The sequence below is a fragment of the Hemitrygon akajei genome, chromosome 14, assembly GCF_048418815.1.
Source record: "Hemitrygon akajei chromosome 14, sHemAka1.3, whole genome shotgun sequence".
NCBI lineage: Eukaryota > Metazoa > Chordata > Chondrichthyes > Myliobatiformes > Dasyatidae > Hemitrygon > Hemitrygon akajei.
In genome coordinates, this window is record NC_133137.1 from 103,291,514 (window position 1) to 103,310,316 (window position 18,803).

At 41.4% G+C, this 18,803-nt stretch overlaps 2 protein-coding genes across 7 annotated transcripts in view; one reads left to right on the forward strand and one right to left on the reverse strand.

Moving 5' to 3' along the window:
- The window catches only part of klhdc10 (kelch domain containing 10), a 47,658-nt gene extending 37,972 nt beyond the window's left edge, over positions 1-9,686 (forward strand). For both annotated transcript variants that reach the window (XM_073066829.1, XM_073066831.1), the window contains 5 exons: positions 2,867-2,951; positions 3,699-3,765; positions 4,971-5,018; positions 7,689-7,828; positions 8,692-9,686. In XM_073066829.1, coding sequence (XP_072922930.1) covers positions 2,867-2,951; positions 3,699-3,765; positions 4,971-5,018; positions 7,689-7,828; positions 8,692-8,901 — 550 coding nt within the window. In that variant the 3' untranslated portion in view covers positions 8,902-9,686. The remainder of the gene's footprint in view (positions 1-2,866; positions 2,952-3,698; positions 3,766-4,970; positions 5,019-7,688; positions 7,829-8,691) is intronic.
- A 2,237-nt stretch (positions 9,687-11,923) lies between these two features.
- cax1 (cation/H+ exchanger protein 1) overlaps positions 11,924-18,803 on the reverse strand; it is a 64,387-nt gene continuing 57,507 nt past the window's right edge. For 3 of the 5 annotated variants that reach the window (XM_073066825.1, XM_073066824.1, XM_073066826.1), the window contains 5 exons: positions 16,759-16,901; positions 15,537-15,631; positions 14,899-14,977; positions 13,638-13,746; positions 11,924-12,580 (listed from right to left, as the gene is read on the reverse strand). In XM_073066825.1, coding sequence (XP_072922926.1) covers positions 12,507-12,580; positions 13,638-13,746; positions 14,899-14,977; positions 15,537-15,631; positions 16,759-16,901 — 500 coding nt within the window. In that variant the 3' untranslated portion in view covers positions 11,924-12,506. The other 2 variants (XR_012101469.1, XM_073066827.1) reach the window with 2 other exon arrangements.

Genomic DNA, 18,803 nt, shown 5'->3' on the forward strand with positions numbered 1-18,803 from the left:
TTCACAGCCTGCTGAGGTGCTCAAGACCAATGATCCAGAACTCTGGAAGTCCAGTTATGATTTACAGAAGACCATCATTAGAATGCAAAGGCAATTCTGTATGAAGTTAGAGACACAGGGTTTGCATGCTATTACCTCCTGTAAGGTGAAACCTAACAGCCTATGTAGTTGTGATGCTTCACTCCCCGATCTGAACATCATTTATCATACTTTAAAAGGGAGAATAAAACTACATCAGTGCAAATCCTCATGGTATCGGTTACCCAATAATCTGTCTTGGAGGCTGACATCAGAACATTCTTCAAGAGGGTGAACCCTCGCAAGGCATCGGGCTCTGATGGTGTACCTTGCAGGGTACTGAAAACCTATGCCAACTATCTGGCTGGAATGTTCAAGGACATCTTCGATCGCTCACTACTACAGTTGACCGATCCCACTTGCTTCAAAAGGCCATCAATCATACCAGTGCCCAAGTAGAACAGGAAGAGCTGCCTCAGCAACTATTGCCCAGAAGCACTCTCAGCTACTGTATTGAAGTGCTTTGAGAGGTTGGTCATGGCTGTAATTAACTCGTGGCTGAACTAGGTCCTGGACCCACTGTAATTTGGGTACCACCACAACAAGTTTACAGTGTTTACATTCTCACTGGCTTTCCATTCATCCCTGGACCACCGGACAACAGGAAAACTACACCAGACTGCTGTTTATTGATTACTGCTCAGCATTCAACACCAACATCCCCTCAATACTAATCAGCAAGCCTCTGTCCCTCCCTCTGCAACTGGATCCTTGACTTCTTCATTGGGAGACCACAGTCAGTGCAGATCACTGATAATATCTCCTCGGGCATGCTGTATCTCAAGGATATATGCTTCGCTTACTGCTCTACTCTCTCTACACTCCTGACCGTGTAGCTCAGCACAGCTTAAGAACCATCTATAAATTTGCTGATGACACCACTATTGGCAGAATCTCAGATGGCAATGAAGCGTACAGGAGTGAGAGAGATCTGTTGGTTGAGTGGTGTGAGAACAACTTTGCACTCCAAATCAGTAAGACTAAGGAATTGATTGTGGACTTCAGGAAGGGGAAGTCAGAGGAGCAGAAATAAGTCCTGATTGAGGGGTCAGCAGTAGAGAAAGGTTGAGCACCTTCAAGTTCCTGGGCATCAACATCTCAGAGGATCCATTCTGGGCCCAACATATTGATGCAATCATGAAGAAAGTGTGGCAGGAGCTATACTTTATTCGGAGAGTGAGAAAATTTGGTATATCAACAAAGACTCTTGCAAATTTCCACAGATGTACTGTGGAGAGCATTCTGACTGGTTACATTACTGTTTGGAATTATGGAAGCTCCAATGTACAAGAACAAAAGAAGCTGCAGAGGGTTGTAAACTCAGCCAGCTCTCTCACAGGCATGACTCTTCCCACCATGCAGGACATCTTCAAAAGGCAGTGCCTACAGAAGGTTGCATCCATCATTAAGGACCCTCACCATCTAGAACAAACCGCTTCTCATTACTACCATCAGGGAGGAGGTACAGGAGCCTGAAAACCCACATTCTGCTATCATATTTCTGAGTGGTCTATGAACATTAACTCACTATTTTTGCACTACTTATTTTTATTGAAACTTGTGATTTTTTTTTGTCTTACACTGTACTGCTGCCATAAAACAATAACTGTCACAACAAGTACCAGTGATAATAAACTAGATTCTGATTCTAGTTCTGTAGTGCCATTAGGAACCATTGACATATCAAGAATGCTTGGGTAAGCTCCAAATTGAGAACCCGGCGATCACTTCTTCCTTTTTGCACCTTCAACCTTGCTGTAGTGGTTGTATTCATCTGTTATCTGATCCTAATCTCGAGAGGATGAAACCAGTTCCCCTATTTGTACCACAGATCTAGTGGGATCAGAAAATACTGTGGATCTGGCTAAAGATTTGCATTCTTTTATTTGCTACCTAGTATTTTTTGTTATTCCACTGTACAAGCTCTGGGAATGCAAGTCATTCTTGAAGCTTGCAGATGACAGCAAATTTGGAAATGTAACAGACTTTGGTAGGAGATTGACAGGCTGTGAAATAGATTGGCACATGGCAAATAAAGTTCAGTGTTGGGAAGTTTAAGTGGGTGCAAAAATAGATCCAGAAGCGTACAATATTACTTGGTGGCAGAACATGTTTATAAAGCAAAAAGGATCATTGCCTTTTACTGTTCAACAGAAAGCAAGGAAGTCATGTTGAACCTTTAGCATTTTGTTCAGTTCGAGGCACCAGATTTTAAGAAGGACGAAGGACCTGGATGATGCTGTAGAGATCCACTAGGAATGGAGAACTAGTTATTTGGAGAGACTTCAAAAGCACAAGTTGTTTCTCCTTGTGATTTCAGACACAACCCCAAGAGTGCAGTACTCCCTGGATGTGTTAGATTAGATATGTGTTCCTGTCTCAAGGCAAGTGACCCAATCAGAAGGAACAAACACGAGGAAATCTACAGATGCTGGAAATTCAAACAACAACACACACAAAATGCTGGTGGAACACAGCAGGCCAGGCAGCATCTATAGGGAGAAGCGCTGTCGATGTTTCGGGCCGAGACCCTTCGTCAGGACTAACCAAATCAGAAGGAAGATGTCTCCTCAGCCATCTCACAAAGCATAAAGAAATGTTCCTAGGAATTGGAGGAGGATGGGCAGGACTTTAAGTGTTGACTGAGAGTGTGGATGAAAGGACAGTCACCAGAGCTTAGTGGAAGAAGATGCAGAAGTCTTTTGGAGACAGGAAAGTAAATTAGGAATATTTCAAGGCCTTGGAAGTACAGCCAAATAAACATGTTTGGAACAATTTGTGTTTTCAGGTACCGACATGAAATTGCACACGATGGACAGAGGATATATATCCTGGGTGGGGGAACATCGTGGACAACTTATCCACTAAATAAGGTAGGAGACACCAGCCATAAGTCAGTCCTGGGTGGTTGGGGTGGGGGTGTAAGTTGAGCATGGAAGCAGATAGGGGAAAAGAAATTGTAAGGTTACAAAAGAAGATTGTTCTCAAACTATTTTGTTGTAATAAATATATACATTTTGCAGAAAATGTCTGACAGGTCTAGCTAGGTGTGTTGATCACTATTCAAAGGCAAATGGTGGGGATTAGAATGTACAGGGGAAGTTCTACTTGAATCATTCCAGGGTCAATATTAAACTAATAACAAAATCTGGAATTGAATCCCCCATGCCAGAATCGGGCAGCAGTGAGGTGATGCTTAAATCATTCGAGAGGCTAGAGTTGGGCTGGAAGAAATGCCAAATGAATACCTGGGAACCAAGAGTTAGATGCATGCTGTGACTTGTATTTGTGGTTCTGCGGATCACTGTGTTTTACTAAGTTTCAGAGCTATCACAGACAAAATCAAATACTGACAGATGAGAAAATAGAAACAACAATCAGAAGTTACCCAATGGGCATGGAAATCGGGTGTGTATAGATGTAGAATGCAGGATGAAACTGCTTTTCAGAGTGAACAGCACTTGGATGCTAGGCTGCCAGAGCTCAATGGATCAGATGATCTTCTTGGTACTGTATACAGAAATCTGGTATCAGGACTGACAGAACCTATGCTAGGTTAAGTACAGGGAGCTGTTAGAAGGAGTGATGCTTCTAAGACTGTCTGCTTATTTGATTTTCAGATACATGCCTATAACTTGGAAACTAATACTTGGGAGGAGATACAAACAAAACCACAGGAGCGAACAGGCAAGTCTGGAATCTACTGTAAATAATTAGAAAAAGATAAAAGACAGGAATAAAGCTGGTACTGTTTTAAGGGCTTTTTAGGTTTGCTTTTTCAAGTTTTCTGTCCTTTTCCTGTTAATTTTCCACCACTACCCACCTCCGACCCAAACATCCCATTCGTTGTTTGGTCTTCAGTTCATACAGATGCTGAACACTGCCCAAGTGACACTTCATCTTAAACTGTATTGGAACCCAGGCACAGTGAGAGGGTAAATTTGTTTATGGGATCAATCCCCTTTAAATGATCAGTTTAAAATGTGTTTGAAACCATATAGTAAAATCAGCTACATTACTGAGTAGGCCTTACAAGCCACACCACCCAGCAATCCCCCAGTTTAACCCAGCGTAATCACAGGACAGTTTACAATGACCAGTTAACCTACTAACCCGTACATCTTTGGACTGTGGGAGGAAACCTATGTGGTCACAAGGAGAACATACAGGCAGTGGTGGTTATTGAACCCAGGTCACTGGTACTGTAAAACACTGTGCTAACCACTACACTGCTGTGCTGCCCCGTTAGCGCAAGTTACATATTTTCAAAAATAGACATTGAGTCGCAGAGGGAGACATTCAGAGTAAAACCTAGAAGCTTATTGAAAAGCTGGGTTTCAGGAAGAACTTTGAGAGTCTGGATCATCCCGAAAGCTGTGGGGGTAAGGAAGCTGCTGTTTTGAAGCTACTGGGGTTAGAAGGAGAGATGTCAGCGAAGAAGGAAAGTTCCAAACGGAGCAGCAGTAATCATAAAGTTGCAAGAGATTGTGGAGCAAGACCAGGACGGAGCTCGAAGATGAGGGAATATTTGATCAACAGGCTATGGGAAGATGGGTGCTTTTTACATGAAGAGGCAGCTTTGATTGCTTTGTCAGATTACTGATGGAGATGAGTTTACTGCAGCTATTTTGTGTTTGCATTACTTGGATGGAAATCCTTAACTGCACTATATTTATTGGTTTTTTTTTGGTGTAATGATAAATTTCTGGTGGTTTTATCCATGAGGTAGGGAAAATAAAAAAGGGATCAGTGTAAAATGGGTGTTTTGTGGTCAGTACAGACCCAATAGCTTTAAGGGATCTGCTGTATGGTTCTAGTTGATTTCTTGTCCCTTCCCTCTTTCTTTCCTTCATCATAGTTAGGTCGTAACCAGGTTTGTTTTTAAACTGTAGGTTTCCCGGCAGCTAGAAGATGTCATAGCTGTGTACAAATAGGACATGGTAAGTGTGGCAGCCTAGTATTTTCTCTCAATTCCACAATCCTCTCTCCATGTTTTCCAATGCTAGGTGCTTAGCTTAACTGGCTTGTAGCTCCTTGCTTTGATAGTAATTGATCAGCCATGATCTCAAAATGGCGGTGCAGGCTCGAAGGGCCGAATGGTCTACTTCTGCACCTATTGTCTATTGTCCTTTCCTGAATAACTGACATTTAAAACCTTTTGAGTTTTCAAAAGAAAGCTGTTTTTTTTGTGGCTCAGTCAACAGATCATGGGTTCAGATGTCTATCGTAATACTAAGGAAGTCCAATATTATCAGAGGTGCTAAGTTTCAGCTGGGAAGTCAAATTGAAACCTTGTCTGAACTTGAGTAGTGTAAAGAACTCCATTTGATAGTTAAGAAATGCAGGGATGATGTAAGAATGGAGGCCAACATTTGCTCTTGTCAGCATCACTATAAAACTGATCAGTTTGTAGGAATGTGCTCTGTACATTGAACAGTACAGCAGAATGCAAGCCCCTTGGCTCACGATGTTGTGCTAACCTTTCAGCTGAATCGGAGATCAAATCTAATTCTTCCACTCACATGGCCCTCAGTTTTTCTTTCATCCATGCGCTTATCTAAGAGTCTCTTAAATGTCCGTAATGTATCAGCATCTACCATCACCCTGGCAATGTGTTCCATGCACTTGCCATTCTCTGTCTATAAACAAAAATAATTCCTTTCACATTTTTCCTCCAGTCATCTTAAAATTATGCCTCCTCATATTAGCCATTGCTGCTCTGGGGGAGAAAAGTGCTGTATGTCCACCCTAACTATGCTTCTTATCAGCTTATACATCTTTATCAAGTCACCTTTCATCATCCTCCAATTGAAAGAGAAAAGCCCTACCTCACTGCACCATTCCTCATGAGACTTGCTCTCTAATCCAAGCAGCATTCTGGAAAAACCCTCTAAAGCTTCCACATTATTCCTGTAATGAGGTGACCAATAGTGCTACAACATCGCCTTGCGACTCTTGAACTTGACCCCCAACTGATGAAGTCCAACAATCCCTGTCTTCTCACCACCATATAAACTTGTGCAGCAACTTTGAGGGACCAATGGACATTTCCTCCACCCTGCTATGAATTCTGTCATTAACCTCGAATCCTACCTTCAAGATAAACCTTCCAAAATAAATCATTTCACACTTCTTCAAATTGAATTCCATTGCCACTTCTCAGCCCATCTGTATCCTATCAATGTCCCTTTGTAACCCTCGTCAATCTACATTATCCACAACTCCACCAACCTTCATGTCATATGCAAACTTACTAACACACCCTCACACTTCCTCATTTAAATCATTTCTAAAATTCACAAAGAGCATGGCTCCCAGAACAGATTCTTGTGGAACATTAGTCACAAACCTCTAGACAGAATGCACTCTATCTACTTCCACTTCTGCCTACTATGGGCAAGTAAATTCTGAATCCATGCAGCTAAGTTTCCAAAAATCCCATGCCTCCTTACTTTCTTAGACATAACCTGTCCGTCGCAGAGCCTTCACTATCCCCAGTTGGGCCTGTGAGGCGCAAGCTGTCCCTCGCTATCCCTAATCAGATGATGCTTCCCCAAATGTTGAATTTGTGTCTCTGAGAATAGTTTGCCTACCACTGTAAAGCTCACTGGTCTATAATTTCCAGGATAATCCCTACGACCTTGAAGAAAGGAGTAATATTTGCTACCCTTCAATCTGGTATTACTCCTGTGGCCAGTGAGGATGCAAAATCATAACCCAAAAGTGCAGCAAACTCTTCTCTTGCTTCCCATAGTAACCTGGAGTATATCCTGTCTGGCCCCAGGAACTTGTCAATCCAAATTCAAAAGTTCCAGCACTTCATCTTCCTTAACGTTAACATGTTCCAGCATATTAGCCTGTTCCATGCTGACATCAGATTCGTCAAGGTCCCTCTCACTGGTGAATACTGAAGCAAAATATTCATTAAGGACCTCCCCTACCAACTCCTCCTCCAGGCAAGTTTCCTCTTTAACTCCTGATTGGTCCCACCCTCAATCCAATCATCATCCTGTTCTCCACATGTGTATAGAATGCCTTGGCAGTTTCCCTTGATCCTGCTCACCAAGGCCTTGTCATGTCCTCTTCCAGCTCTGCTGAGTTCGTCCCTGGCTGTCTGAAGACCCTATATGATTCCTGCTTCCTAAACCTTAACTATACTTCCTCCTTTCTCTTGACTCGGTGTTCCACTTCTCTTCAACTGTGGGTCCTTCACCCTACTATCTTTTCCCTGCCTCAGTGGGACAAAGCTGTCTAGAACCTCATGCAACTGTTTGCTGAATAGTCTCCACATTTGTTGTACATTTTCCTGTGAACATCTGTTCCCAATTTATGCTCCCATGCTCCTGCCTAATAGAATCATAAATCACCCTTCCCAATTAAATACTTTCCCATTCTGTATGTCCCTGTCCCTGCCCAAGGCTTCCAAGTCTCTGCTGAAGGTCAGGGAGTGCTGGTCACGCTGCAAAATGCTCACCCGCCGAGAGATTTGGAGCCACATTGCCTGTAGTTGTGTATTGACCTAGACGTTATCAAATTCCATTTTTCTTTCATGTTATGGGGTTATTGATTTGGCATTTAGTAGATGAGCTTAATCTGATCAATTTTTACAGATGTGTATGTCTGTGGTGGATATAATGGTGAGGTGATACTAGGGGACCTGTGGAAGCTCAGTTTACAAACTTTCCAGTGGGTTAAACTGCCTGCAGAAATGCCTGAGCCAGCTTACTTTCACACTGCAGCAGTCACCCCGGTGAGTAAATAAACTTTCATACCAACTGTATTACAGGTGGCATTACCTAGGCTTGAGTTGGGTTTTAAACACCATCAACACCCATCCCTTCCACTACCCTTTGGGTGTCACTGATGTAAAATAGTAATTGGAACTTTATTTTGCCTGTTGAACATGGGTCATTTTAGTTGAGATTCATTAACTTGTTAAATTTAACCTTAAGATCTCATATTTTGCTTTGTAATGACTTGCATACCCACAGCTGCAGGTAGCTACGAATTTAGGAGCCTATGATGTGCAGGTACCCTTGCAGTGGTCCTAATCAAATGCATTTTACTACAACAAAGACAAATTACTGGAATACTCGACAGGTGTAGATACCTCTGTAGAGAGAAAGTTAACATCTTAGCTTCCTACCATCATTCACTGCCGTTTGTAATACTCCACTAAATTAAGAAACATTGAGGTCCATTTTCCCTCAATGATTTTAAATCTATTTTGCAAGAGGTCATTCTGAAAAATTCCAGTGTCTGCATGAATCCTAGCATCATTCAGACCTTGTTCACTGCAGGATATTTCTAGCCTAACTTTGACAATATATAGCCATTTGTTCTCCACTCTTATGGAATGAGTTGCTCTTGAATTTCTGTCTGCACTGGTCTGACCCCGATCACTGTTTCAATCTACAGTCCACAAACTCTGCTCTCTTTAAACCAGCAAGGTTGGAGTAAAGTGGGCAGAGTACATTCCTCTGACACCAGCGATGAAAAGGGAACTAGATGAAAATCTTGCTGCAGTGAAAATGCATGCAGATATCCCTGAGGTAATGCTGTAGGGATTTTTTTTTCCTGGTAAGATTTAACAGTTTTATCATTGTCTTGCAGGCTGGCTGTATGTATGTACATGGTGGAGTGGTCAACATTCACGAGAACAAGCGGACTGATTCGCTCTATAAAATCTGGCTAGTGGTGCCCAGCCTGTTTGAACTTTGTTGGGAGAGGTTACTGAAGAGCCTCCCGCAGTTAACACGGTTCTCCACTACACAACTTCTCAATTTTGGACTCACACAAGGACTTGTGGAGAGACTTAAGTGATTGCTGGTAAGGGGATGGAGGGAAACCCTTCTGCAATATGGGTGATGTTGGAGGAAGCTGCTGGAAAGAATACTCCTCAAGGCCTTATCTGCCATAAGTGTTGGATGCCTGTTATTTCTAAACATCCTGTCACTTTTGCATCAAGTGCCACTGACTGATCCCAATTTTCTCTCTTCCTCAACCCAAGGGGAACTTGCTTTAAAATGTTGATTTTAAACTTGTCCTTGCCCCATGGTTACTCCAGTTTTCACCCTGTCCCTGAATGGACTTTGCTTAAATTCCTAAAATTTCAGCCCAGTTATTTATGAGTTATTTATTGGTGATGGCTGCTTTTCCCTCCTATGTGCACTGCATTTTGGCAGGTGTTATTTTTAATTCTAATTTCAATTGCTGTCAGACCTGCGTATGTCAAATATTTCTGTCTTGAACTTGGATATCTACCCTTTCCTTTCCCACCACAATCTTCACCCTGTTTTGTTTTTGATTTGCTTTAAATCTGTTGTTTTCTGAATGTTTTGAACTCTTCCTGCTTTAGTCTTGAAGCAATTGGCATCCCTGAAAGGTGCAATGATTTAATGAACACTTGGAATTTTAAACTCTTGCTCGAAGTTGAGTTGAGCTGCGTCAGGCTTTACCCAAGAAACTCATTTTAAAAATGAAGGGATCAAAATGTGGATTTGTTCCTTTTTTAAATTGCTTAGATGACCAGATTTAATTTTTTTTTAAATCTAAGGTTTTCTTTTCCCTTTTGTAAAATTTAATAAAGCATGATTGAATTAATTGAATTAAGTGTTTATCACTACATTTAAAGTATTGTATGTGACCTGTAAGAATACAGGTACCTGGGAAATGGGACAGGTCACCTGGAAAGAGATGGCTATGTCAAACTATTACAGTTGGCCTGGATGAGTTCCTTCTGCCGCTGTTAATTATTGGAATTTTATTGATCATTACAACTTCAAAGCAAACTGTCCTTGTAGTTGTGAGTACAAGTGTGTTTTCAGTACTTGAGCAATTTTGCTAATTATTGCTGTCTTCACTTGAAGCAAAGTAAACTTGGATCACACTGGGACTGAGGTGGAGAGATAAAGTGGCAGTTACTGATTTGACTTGAATAGTAGAAATATACACTGTATCAATAGCTGTCTAATTGTATTTTTTTCATTTAAACTTGATGTTCCTTGTATAATTTAAATCACAAGCTAACTTTCCCATCTTGTTTCACTGATGTGATCCACTTCATGATATAAATCATCATCTATTTTGAATCTTCAGGTTCATGTCCTGGTCTGGTATAAGGTCTTGAACTTGAGGGTTCTACCTCTGTTCCAGAAGTTTCTCGTTCTGTTTTGAATTACCTCATGCTGAATTGGTTTATTTACATGGTGCAGACTGCTGTACAATTTTGAATGTGTCTTTAGGATAACACAAAGCAGTGCAAATAAACTAAACTGGCATTGGCAATTTAGATGGCTAATCTTGAGGACCAAATCTTTCACTCCTTAGATTTTTAGTGAAGCAGTGTTTATGAATATACCTTAGCAATTCTAAAGACAACAATGACTATGCTGACTGTGATCAGTACTTACCATGCCTTATGCATATTAAAATTGATTTAATGTAAACTTTAAATGCAAAGAACAGTGAAATTTCTACATTACTACAGCACATCACTCTTCATAGGCTGTGTTATGACTTCAACAAAACAATTGCCTTCTGAATGCTCAAAGGCAGCCACGTTGAGTGTTATGCCATGTCGTTTTAGGATCAGCTTGGCCTTTTTATTTAGATAAAGTAAATGCTCCAGCTACAATCAACCAGTTTTGGCTGAAATTTACACAGGTACCCATTGGGCCCTGCTGCCTTGCAAGGGTTCACCCTGCTTCCGAGACAGATCATAGGGTCATCGGATGCTGCAAATCTGAATGCATGCAGTTAGACATTCTCTCAGTCGCAACACCTGCTTGGAAATGTTGAATTACCATCTTCAGAGCAGGATGTAAAAATAAAACTAGCAAAACCCCATCCACATCTCATCTCCACATACAAATTCATTATTCAGTACCTGTACCTGGCCACTTAACTGGAGAAAATCACCTCCAATTGCACAAAATGTGATCTCTCTATCCCAGAGTTGCAAAGCATTGAGTACATCAAATATTTGGGAGGTGATATTGTGAATCTAGGCAGAATGCTTAAATGTCTGTTAATAATCAAGCTGCTGTAAAATTGTTTCCTGAGATGGAATAGTGTATGGTTATGCACTTTGGGAGAAGGAATAAAAGCATAGACTATTTTCTGAAATGGGGAGAAAATTCAAAAATCTGAGATGTGAAGAGACTTGGGAGTCCTAATTTGCATTTTGTGTCAGAGGTGAGGAAGGCAAATGCAAAGTTAGTATTTGTTTCAAGAGGACAGGAATATAAAAGCAAAGATGTAATGCTGAGGCTGTATAAGGCCTCACGGAGTATTGTGAGCACTTCTGGGCCCCTTGTCTAAAAAAAGTTGTGTTGACATTAGAGAGGTTTCAAAGGGGATTCACAAAAATGATTCTGCGAATGAAAGGCTTATCATATAAGGAGGGTTTCATGGATCTAGGCCTGTACTGGCTGGGATTCAGAAGAATGAGGGCCAATCTCATTGAAACTTATTAAATGGTGAAAGGCCTAGATAGAGTGAATAGAGGGGATGTTTAGAACAGAGCTGAGGAGGGATTTCTTTAGCCAGAGGGTGGTGACTCTGGAATTCATTGTCACGGGCAACTGTGGAGGCCAAGTCACTGGGTGTGGTTGACAGGTTTTTGATAAGTTGGACATGAAAGGTTATGAGAAGAAGGCAGAAGAACAGGTTGAAGGGTAAATACATCACCCATGATCAAATGTTGGCGCAGAATTGTTCGGCAGAATCGTGTAATTCTGTTCCTCTGGCTCATTGTCTAAACCCAGGAATAGTGACAATTATTGTAATAGGCTTTCCAGAAGATTTTAGCTTAGTTACCTGTAAATAAAGTGTTAAACTTCAGTTGTTAATAGAGATACAAATTTTATTTTAAATAAACTTGAGTTTGCTTATATACATTTGGCTACTTATAGTCCTTCAATTGTAGAGCAAGTTATTTAAGAAATGCAAATTTTCTCATTGTTTTTAAATCAAGTTATTAGTATATACATTTACATCTCACAAAAAATAACAGGAAATTACATCTAGATCAAATAGCAGCCAATGGAATCACAGCCAGGAATCGCTAGCTAAGGTAGTTTAGAGTTCTCAGACTTCACTGGACACTTGTTTCACTGGGGATCTTGCAAAACAGAACCTCCCGTAAAAGAATGAGAAGTAGTTTACCCAAATTCTCCTCTCCAAACCAAACAGCAAGATTGTTACCGAGACCCAAATTGGATGAATATACCACAGCTTGACTGCAAATTGTGTTTGTCAGTCACTTCAGTACTTGCAGGAATCCTTACATCAACTTAATGCTGATTTGAGTACTGTTAGACAGTAGCAGAAAATGACAATTCTGAAGAATTCTTGGCTGTTGATAACAACGATAGAGTTATTCAATCAAACTGTCCGAAATGACAAACTATTTGCTGGAAGCACCCTCAGCACATGCTTCGAGATGGAGCAAAGTAATACATGGCCATGATGATAAGGTAGACGACCACCAGCGCTGTGCCTGCAAAGACAAGCAAATGATGGTAAACGTGCACTCCAGAAGATTAGTTAAAGCAAAGACCAGCCTGTGCTGAGGAATTAAAGAATTACTGTTTTCAGCTTCACACATGTAGCTCATTTGGTCAAAGGGTCTGTGTCTGATCTAAATTCTACAATTCAAAGTTTCTGCTTGGTTCGAGTGCTACTGGAACTTAGCTCAAAATCAATTCCCACTCCTCTGGGATTTTACACAAACCAAATCACATTTAATTAATCATGAAGTTCAACTGATGCTGAAAATTTTGAGCACCGTTCACAAAATACCGGAGAAACTCAGCTAGCAGCATTGATAGAGGGGAATGAACAGTCGATGTTTTGGTTCAAGACCATTCACCATAAATGCCCAATATTTATTCCCTTCCTTTCATGCTGCCTGACTTGAGTTCATCCAGCATTTTGTGTGTTGCACGTTTAATTAATGTTGTTTCCATTCAACTTAAACCAAAAAGAAACATCAATCAGAGCTCTTATTTAATACAAAAACAGAACAGTAAAATCTTTCTTACAATTATTTATCTTTTGGCCTGGCCCACAGTGAACAATTGGCTTTTGGCTAAAGGTGTGAAAGCTCTCTGTACAACTCAGCTGCTGAGTTCAAGTGTGTACAGTCTATAAATACTTCACGGCTTGTAAACCACTTTGGGATGCTTCCGAATGTATAAAAGGAAACCTTCATAGATAAGTAATCAGGATCAACTTGTACAGATGCCCACCAGCAGAACACAGCTTGTGTTGGTTACTGACTTAACTCATGTCCAATTCTCAAACTAAGTGGGGAACACGCTAAGGATAATGTAGTGGAAACTCTATACTATTTAAAACACGTGTTCAGTGACCGAAAAAAAAATCAAATAAATGCAAAGCCTGACATGGAAAAGAACATTTAATTGCATCTCATATGTAACAGCCTTCCCTTCTTTCAAATGTGAGACTCCGCAAAACTTCTGTTTGATGTCTAGTTACCAATGTAATCTTCATGAAAATGTACTATATTGTTCATCTGATGCGAGGCAACCCACCTTGGAAGTAGTCACTCTTGCCATCCATGAAGATGTAGTTCATTAAAATGACGCTGAATATTGATGCCCAGAGATGGAGATCACTGAAGAGCAGATTAAAACCTACAGGCTAAATACAAAACAAACAGCTCCTGCTCAGTACTGGGGCCCAAACCACTGCCTTGGCATAATATTACTAATTTAATCAATTTCTATAAAACAAGGTTGGCAAAGGTCTTTAGCTTCTGAGTAAAGGTCACATATACATCAACAGCCTTCCTTCTTCCATCACCTTCTGCTTATACCTTCTAGACTTTATCCTGCAAGATAATTTACTCAAATTCCACCTCTTTCACCCGATGAACATAATGTTTTGCGACTTTCAACGGGCCCCATACTTAATTCGATTTCTTTACCGGGGGAGTGTATGAATTCTTACACCATCTTCTACCATTTCTTCCCCTTATTCATCACATCCCATAAACTGGTAACAGTACTCCTCTCCCTGCTTCTCCAGTTCCCTCCACCAGTTCTGAAGCTGTAGAGGAGACATCACACCCAGCTAACTGGCAACCTTGAAGATTGCCCCCAACCTCTGCTCAACGAGTGGAGCTTCACTGAAGGGTTTCAGGCAATTTGCAATAATTTCAGCTAATCAGCATGTTGAAGTAACTGTTGTTACTGACAATAAAATAACTGGGCCCAGAGCACGTGCACTCGTGTCCCAACCATTCTTTTTACATTTTACCTGTGCACAAGGAGAACAGCATGGGCCCCCGTCACACACACTGGTCTGAAGTCTGAACAGAAAACAGCTATTTTTAAATAAATAATTAGCTTACCAGTTACAGATACTGATATCTGTAAATTGTATATGTTTGGATTCCTTACTCGCAAGATTAATCGCCATTCAAAATACAAGGGATAAAGTCAATTGAAACTTCAAGTGGTCAGCTAATGATATTTTGAAATTAGTAAAGACAATAGAGCCTTAGTTGTTGGGTATATTTCACATCCCTCCACTACTCTTATCTCATCTGTATCCGGCGTCCCACCCCCGGTGTAAAGGGACGTTGGAAAAGTCTCACGATAGAGGCCTCACTCATTTGGCTTGAGTACACACTTCTGCAGTCCATCTTATCTGCAGTAAGCAGAGATGACTCCAGCAGTCTCTGTTCAAAGGTCTCACTTGACTATAACTGCCCCAAGCTATTGTCTTTAACCCTTGCCTTACTGCACTTCCACAAGCACCCCCCCCCCCCCCAAGGAGTTAACTACTTACATAAATGACTGAGAAGAGCACCAGCACTGGGATTTGAAGCATACACACTTGTACAGCAATGGAGCTTCCAACTTCTAGGCTGAGGAGATAAATCAAGGCGGATGAACCAAAAATCAGTCTCACCCTGACAGGTTTGCAGCAGGTTTGTACTTTATGGTAAGCACACATTTCTCATCAAAACCTACCCAATATTGAAAGGCCTAAATAGAAAGGATATAGTGAGGATGTTTGCAGTACTGGGAGAGTCTAGGACCAGAGGGCACAACCTCAGAACAGAAGCATGTCCCTTTAGAACAGAGATGAAGAGGAATTTCTTTAGCCAGAGAGTGGTGAATCTGGAATTCATTGTCACAGACGTCTGTGGAGGCCAAGTCGTTATGTATATTTAAAGTGGAGGTTGATGGTTACTTAATTAGCAAGTGTGGAAAAGGTTATGGGGAGAAGGCTGAAGAATGGAGTGAAGAGAGAAAATAAATCAGCCATGGTTGATTGGCAGAGCAGACTTGATGGGCTGAATGGCCTAATTCTGCTCCTGTATCTTCTGCTCTAAATGCAACCAAAAAACTTCCTTCAGCTGGGCATGGGTAGCTCATCAATAGTCATAGATCATACTGTGGCTATCCCCATCAGTTACCTACCTGAGGCTGATGTTGTTCTGCAATGCAAATTGGATCCCATTAACTATTTCAGGAAGCTCAGGGATCATCGCTAAGACAGTTACACCAAGGAAGTACTGTATGGGATAGAGAAACACACGAGAAAAAATATAAAAATTAGGGTTTTATGTCACATGTATATGGCAATACAATGAAATGTTTGTATCAATGTGCTGCAGGCAGCCCACAACTGTTACGCTCTGGCACCAACACAGCTTGCCCACAGCTTACTAACCCTACCCTGTAGGTCTTTGGGATGTGGGAGGAAACCAGAGTACCCAGCGAAAACCCACGCGGTTCTTACAGACAGCAGAGGGAATTGAACCTTGATCAGTGGCGCTGTAAAGTGGTATGCTAGCCACTAGGTAGTTCAGATTTCCTCCCCATTACAATCAAAGCTAGGGATGTGCCAAAATGTGCAAATATAAATGATTAGATAGATAGATACTTTATTCATCCCCATGGGGAAATTCAACTTTTTTTCCAATGTCCCATACACTTATTGTAGCAAAACTAATTACATACAATACTTAACTCAGTAAAAATATGATATGCATCTAAAATCACCCTCTTAAAAAGCATTAATAATAGCTTTTAAAAAGTTCTTAAGTAGTTTACTTAAATACATTGGTAGAACCACTGCTTCCATTGTAAAACCTTTCACAGAATAAAATTCACTGATCAGCCCCACCCAAGCATCACCTTCCTTCACATGAAGCAATCTAGACATTCTGAATTTAAAAAGCAAACACAAGGAAATCTGCAGATGCTGGAAATTCAAACAACACACACAAAATGCTGGTGGAACACAGCAGGCCAGGCAGCATCTAAAAGGAGAAGCACTGTCGATGTTTCGTGAGTCCTGACGAAGGGTCTTGGCCCAAAACGTCGACAGTGCTTCTCCCTATGGATGCTGTCTGGCCTGCTGTGTTCCACTAGCATTTTGTGTGTGTGGTTTGATTCTGCTGAATTGCTGATTTCATCTACTGTCCTTATTTCTATGCCCACACTTTCTCCAAGCTTGGGATGTGCATGTGTGTTTTGGTGGTGGGGGGAGGGGGGTAAAGACGAGGGAAAGAGGAGAATATTAACAGCTAGTTTTTTGCTACGCTACAACCACTTTGAGATTCTCAGAAAAGATACTCATCAGTAAGATGCTGCCCTGAAGCATTGAGCAAAGGGACGGGAATGCATAAAGACTCACCGGTGAGACTGCAGAGCTGGACAACAAGGGGTCAATGTGCTCAGACACCAACTCTGCACAGGCAGACATGCAAACAGTGGCTACAATGAGCAGCATGACAGCCCTCCATCGTGACCAGTGAATAACCACATTGTGGCTGTGCCCTGGAAATGCAGAGACAACACAAATTAGGCCAACAAGCTTTTAAGTCAAGTCAAGTCAACTTTTATTGTCATTTCGACCATAACTGCTGGTACAGTGCATAGTCAAAATGAGACAACGTTTTTCAGGACCATGGTGTTACATGACACAGTACAAAAAACTAGACTGAACTACGTAATTAAAAAAACAGAGAAAGCTACACTAGACTACAGACCTACACTGGACTGCATAAAGTGCACAAAAACAGTGCAGGCATTACAGTAAATAATAAACAGGACAGTAGGGCAAGGAGTCAGTCCAGGGTCTGGGTATCGAGGAGTCTGATAGCTTGGGGGAAGAAACTGTAACATAGTCTGGTCGTGAGAGCCCGAGTGCTTCGGAGCCTTTTCCCAGACGGCAGGAGGGAGAAGAGATTGTATGAGGGGTGCATGGGGTCCTTCATAATGCTGTTTCCTTTGCGGATGCAGCATGTAGTGTAAATGTCCGTGATGGCAGGAAGAGAGACCCCGATGATCTTCTCAGCTGACCTCACTATCCGCTGCAGAATCTTACTATGCAAGGATTAGGAGTAACTAGTACCCGAGATAGCTCATTTTACATGCTAAATTGCAAACATCCTTTATCGTTCAGTAAGTCCCTGAAGGTCAACAAAGGCCAACAATTCAAGACACCTAATGTCAAGTTGGATTCATGCACAGGCCATCACCCTTTCTATGGAAGAGGAGAATTTCAGGCTGAAGACGTGATAGTGAGGAAAGGCCCAAGTGTACTTGACAAGTCGGGCCACGGACACTGAGCTGGTGACCCTCGACAAGCATCTCACCAGTGTCAAAAGTTATTTGGAGTCAGGTGTTCCAAAGAATGAGATGAAATTGGAGGTGTGGTTGTAAAGGTAACCTGCCTTTAAAAAAAGACACACAAAGTCAGGTTACTGACTTCTCAAGAAACACCATAAACACCAATGCCACTGTCAGTGATTCAATACTGAAAAACCATCTGAGCTAGGACATTCAAATCACCATCAACACTTGAATAACAACAGCCTCAGCTACATATATTTAAGCTAAGTTTAATACTGCAGTTGAAATGTTATGGGCACTAGCCTTCCAGCATTGAGGACACCTTCAAAAAGTGATGCCTGAAAAAGGTGGCATCCATCATTAAGGGCCCCCATCACCCAGGACATGCCCTCTCCTCATTGTTACCATCAGGGAGCAAGTACAGGTGTCTGAACACCCACACTCAATGTTTCAGGAGTCAGCTTCTTCCCTCCATCATCAGATTTCGGAACAGATTTTCCGAATGGAATTTCTGGATATTCAGAACCTTTGCTCCTCTCCTTTTGCACTACTTAACTCATTTATAGCTTTATATTATAACGTTTTGCAACATCTGCTGCCATAAAACAACAGACTTCACAACATGTGCCTGTGGTATTAAACTTGATTCTGATAGAACATACGGCATAGAAACAGGCCATTTGGCTCATTATGTCTACACTTACCAGTGGGCACCAACTGGTATTAATCCCATTTTGCAGCAGTTGGCCCACAGCCCTGTTGTGTGAAGTGTTCATCTAGAATGCTGCCAGCAGCTGCTTCCATCGCTCTCACAGGCAGTGGGTTCCAGACTGCACAGTGGGGGAAATAAAGGATCCCACAGATCCACTCCCGACCTCTTACCAAGTACACGAACTCGAGCTTTATCTACCTCTGATATGGAAAAGTTTTTCGCAGTCTACCCTTTCTAAACACATAATAAATTTTTATCTTCTTCAAACACATCACTTCTGGACTTCTGCTCTATAGAAAATCACCATGCATTATACAGTTAGACTGGAAACACCACGTCTCTAGCCAAGCGAGAATCTATTTTTTTAATATATATATATCTACAAAAGTTTA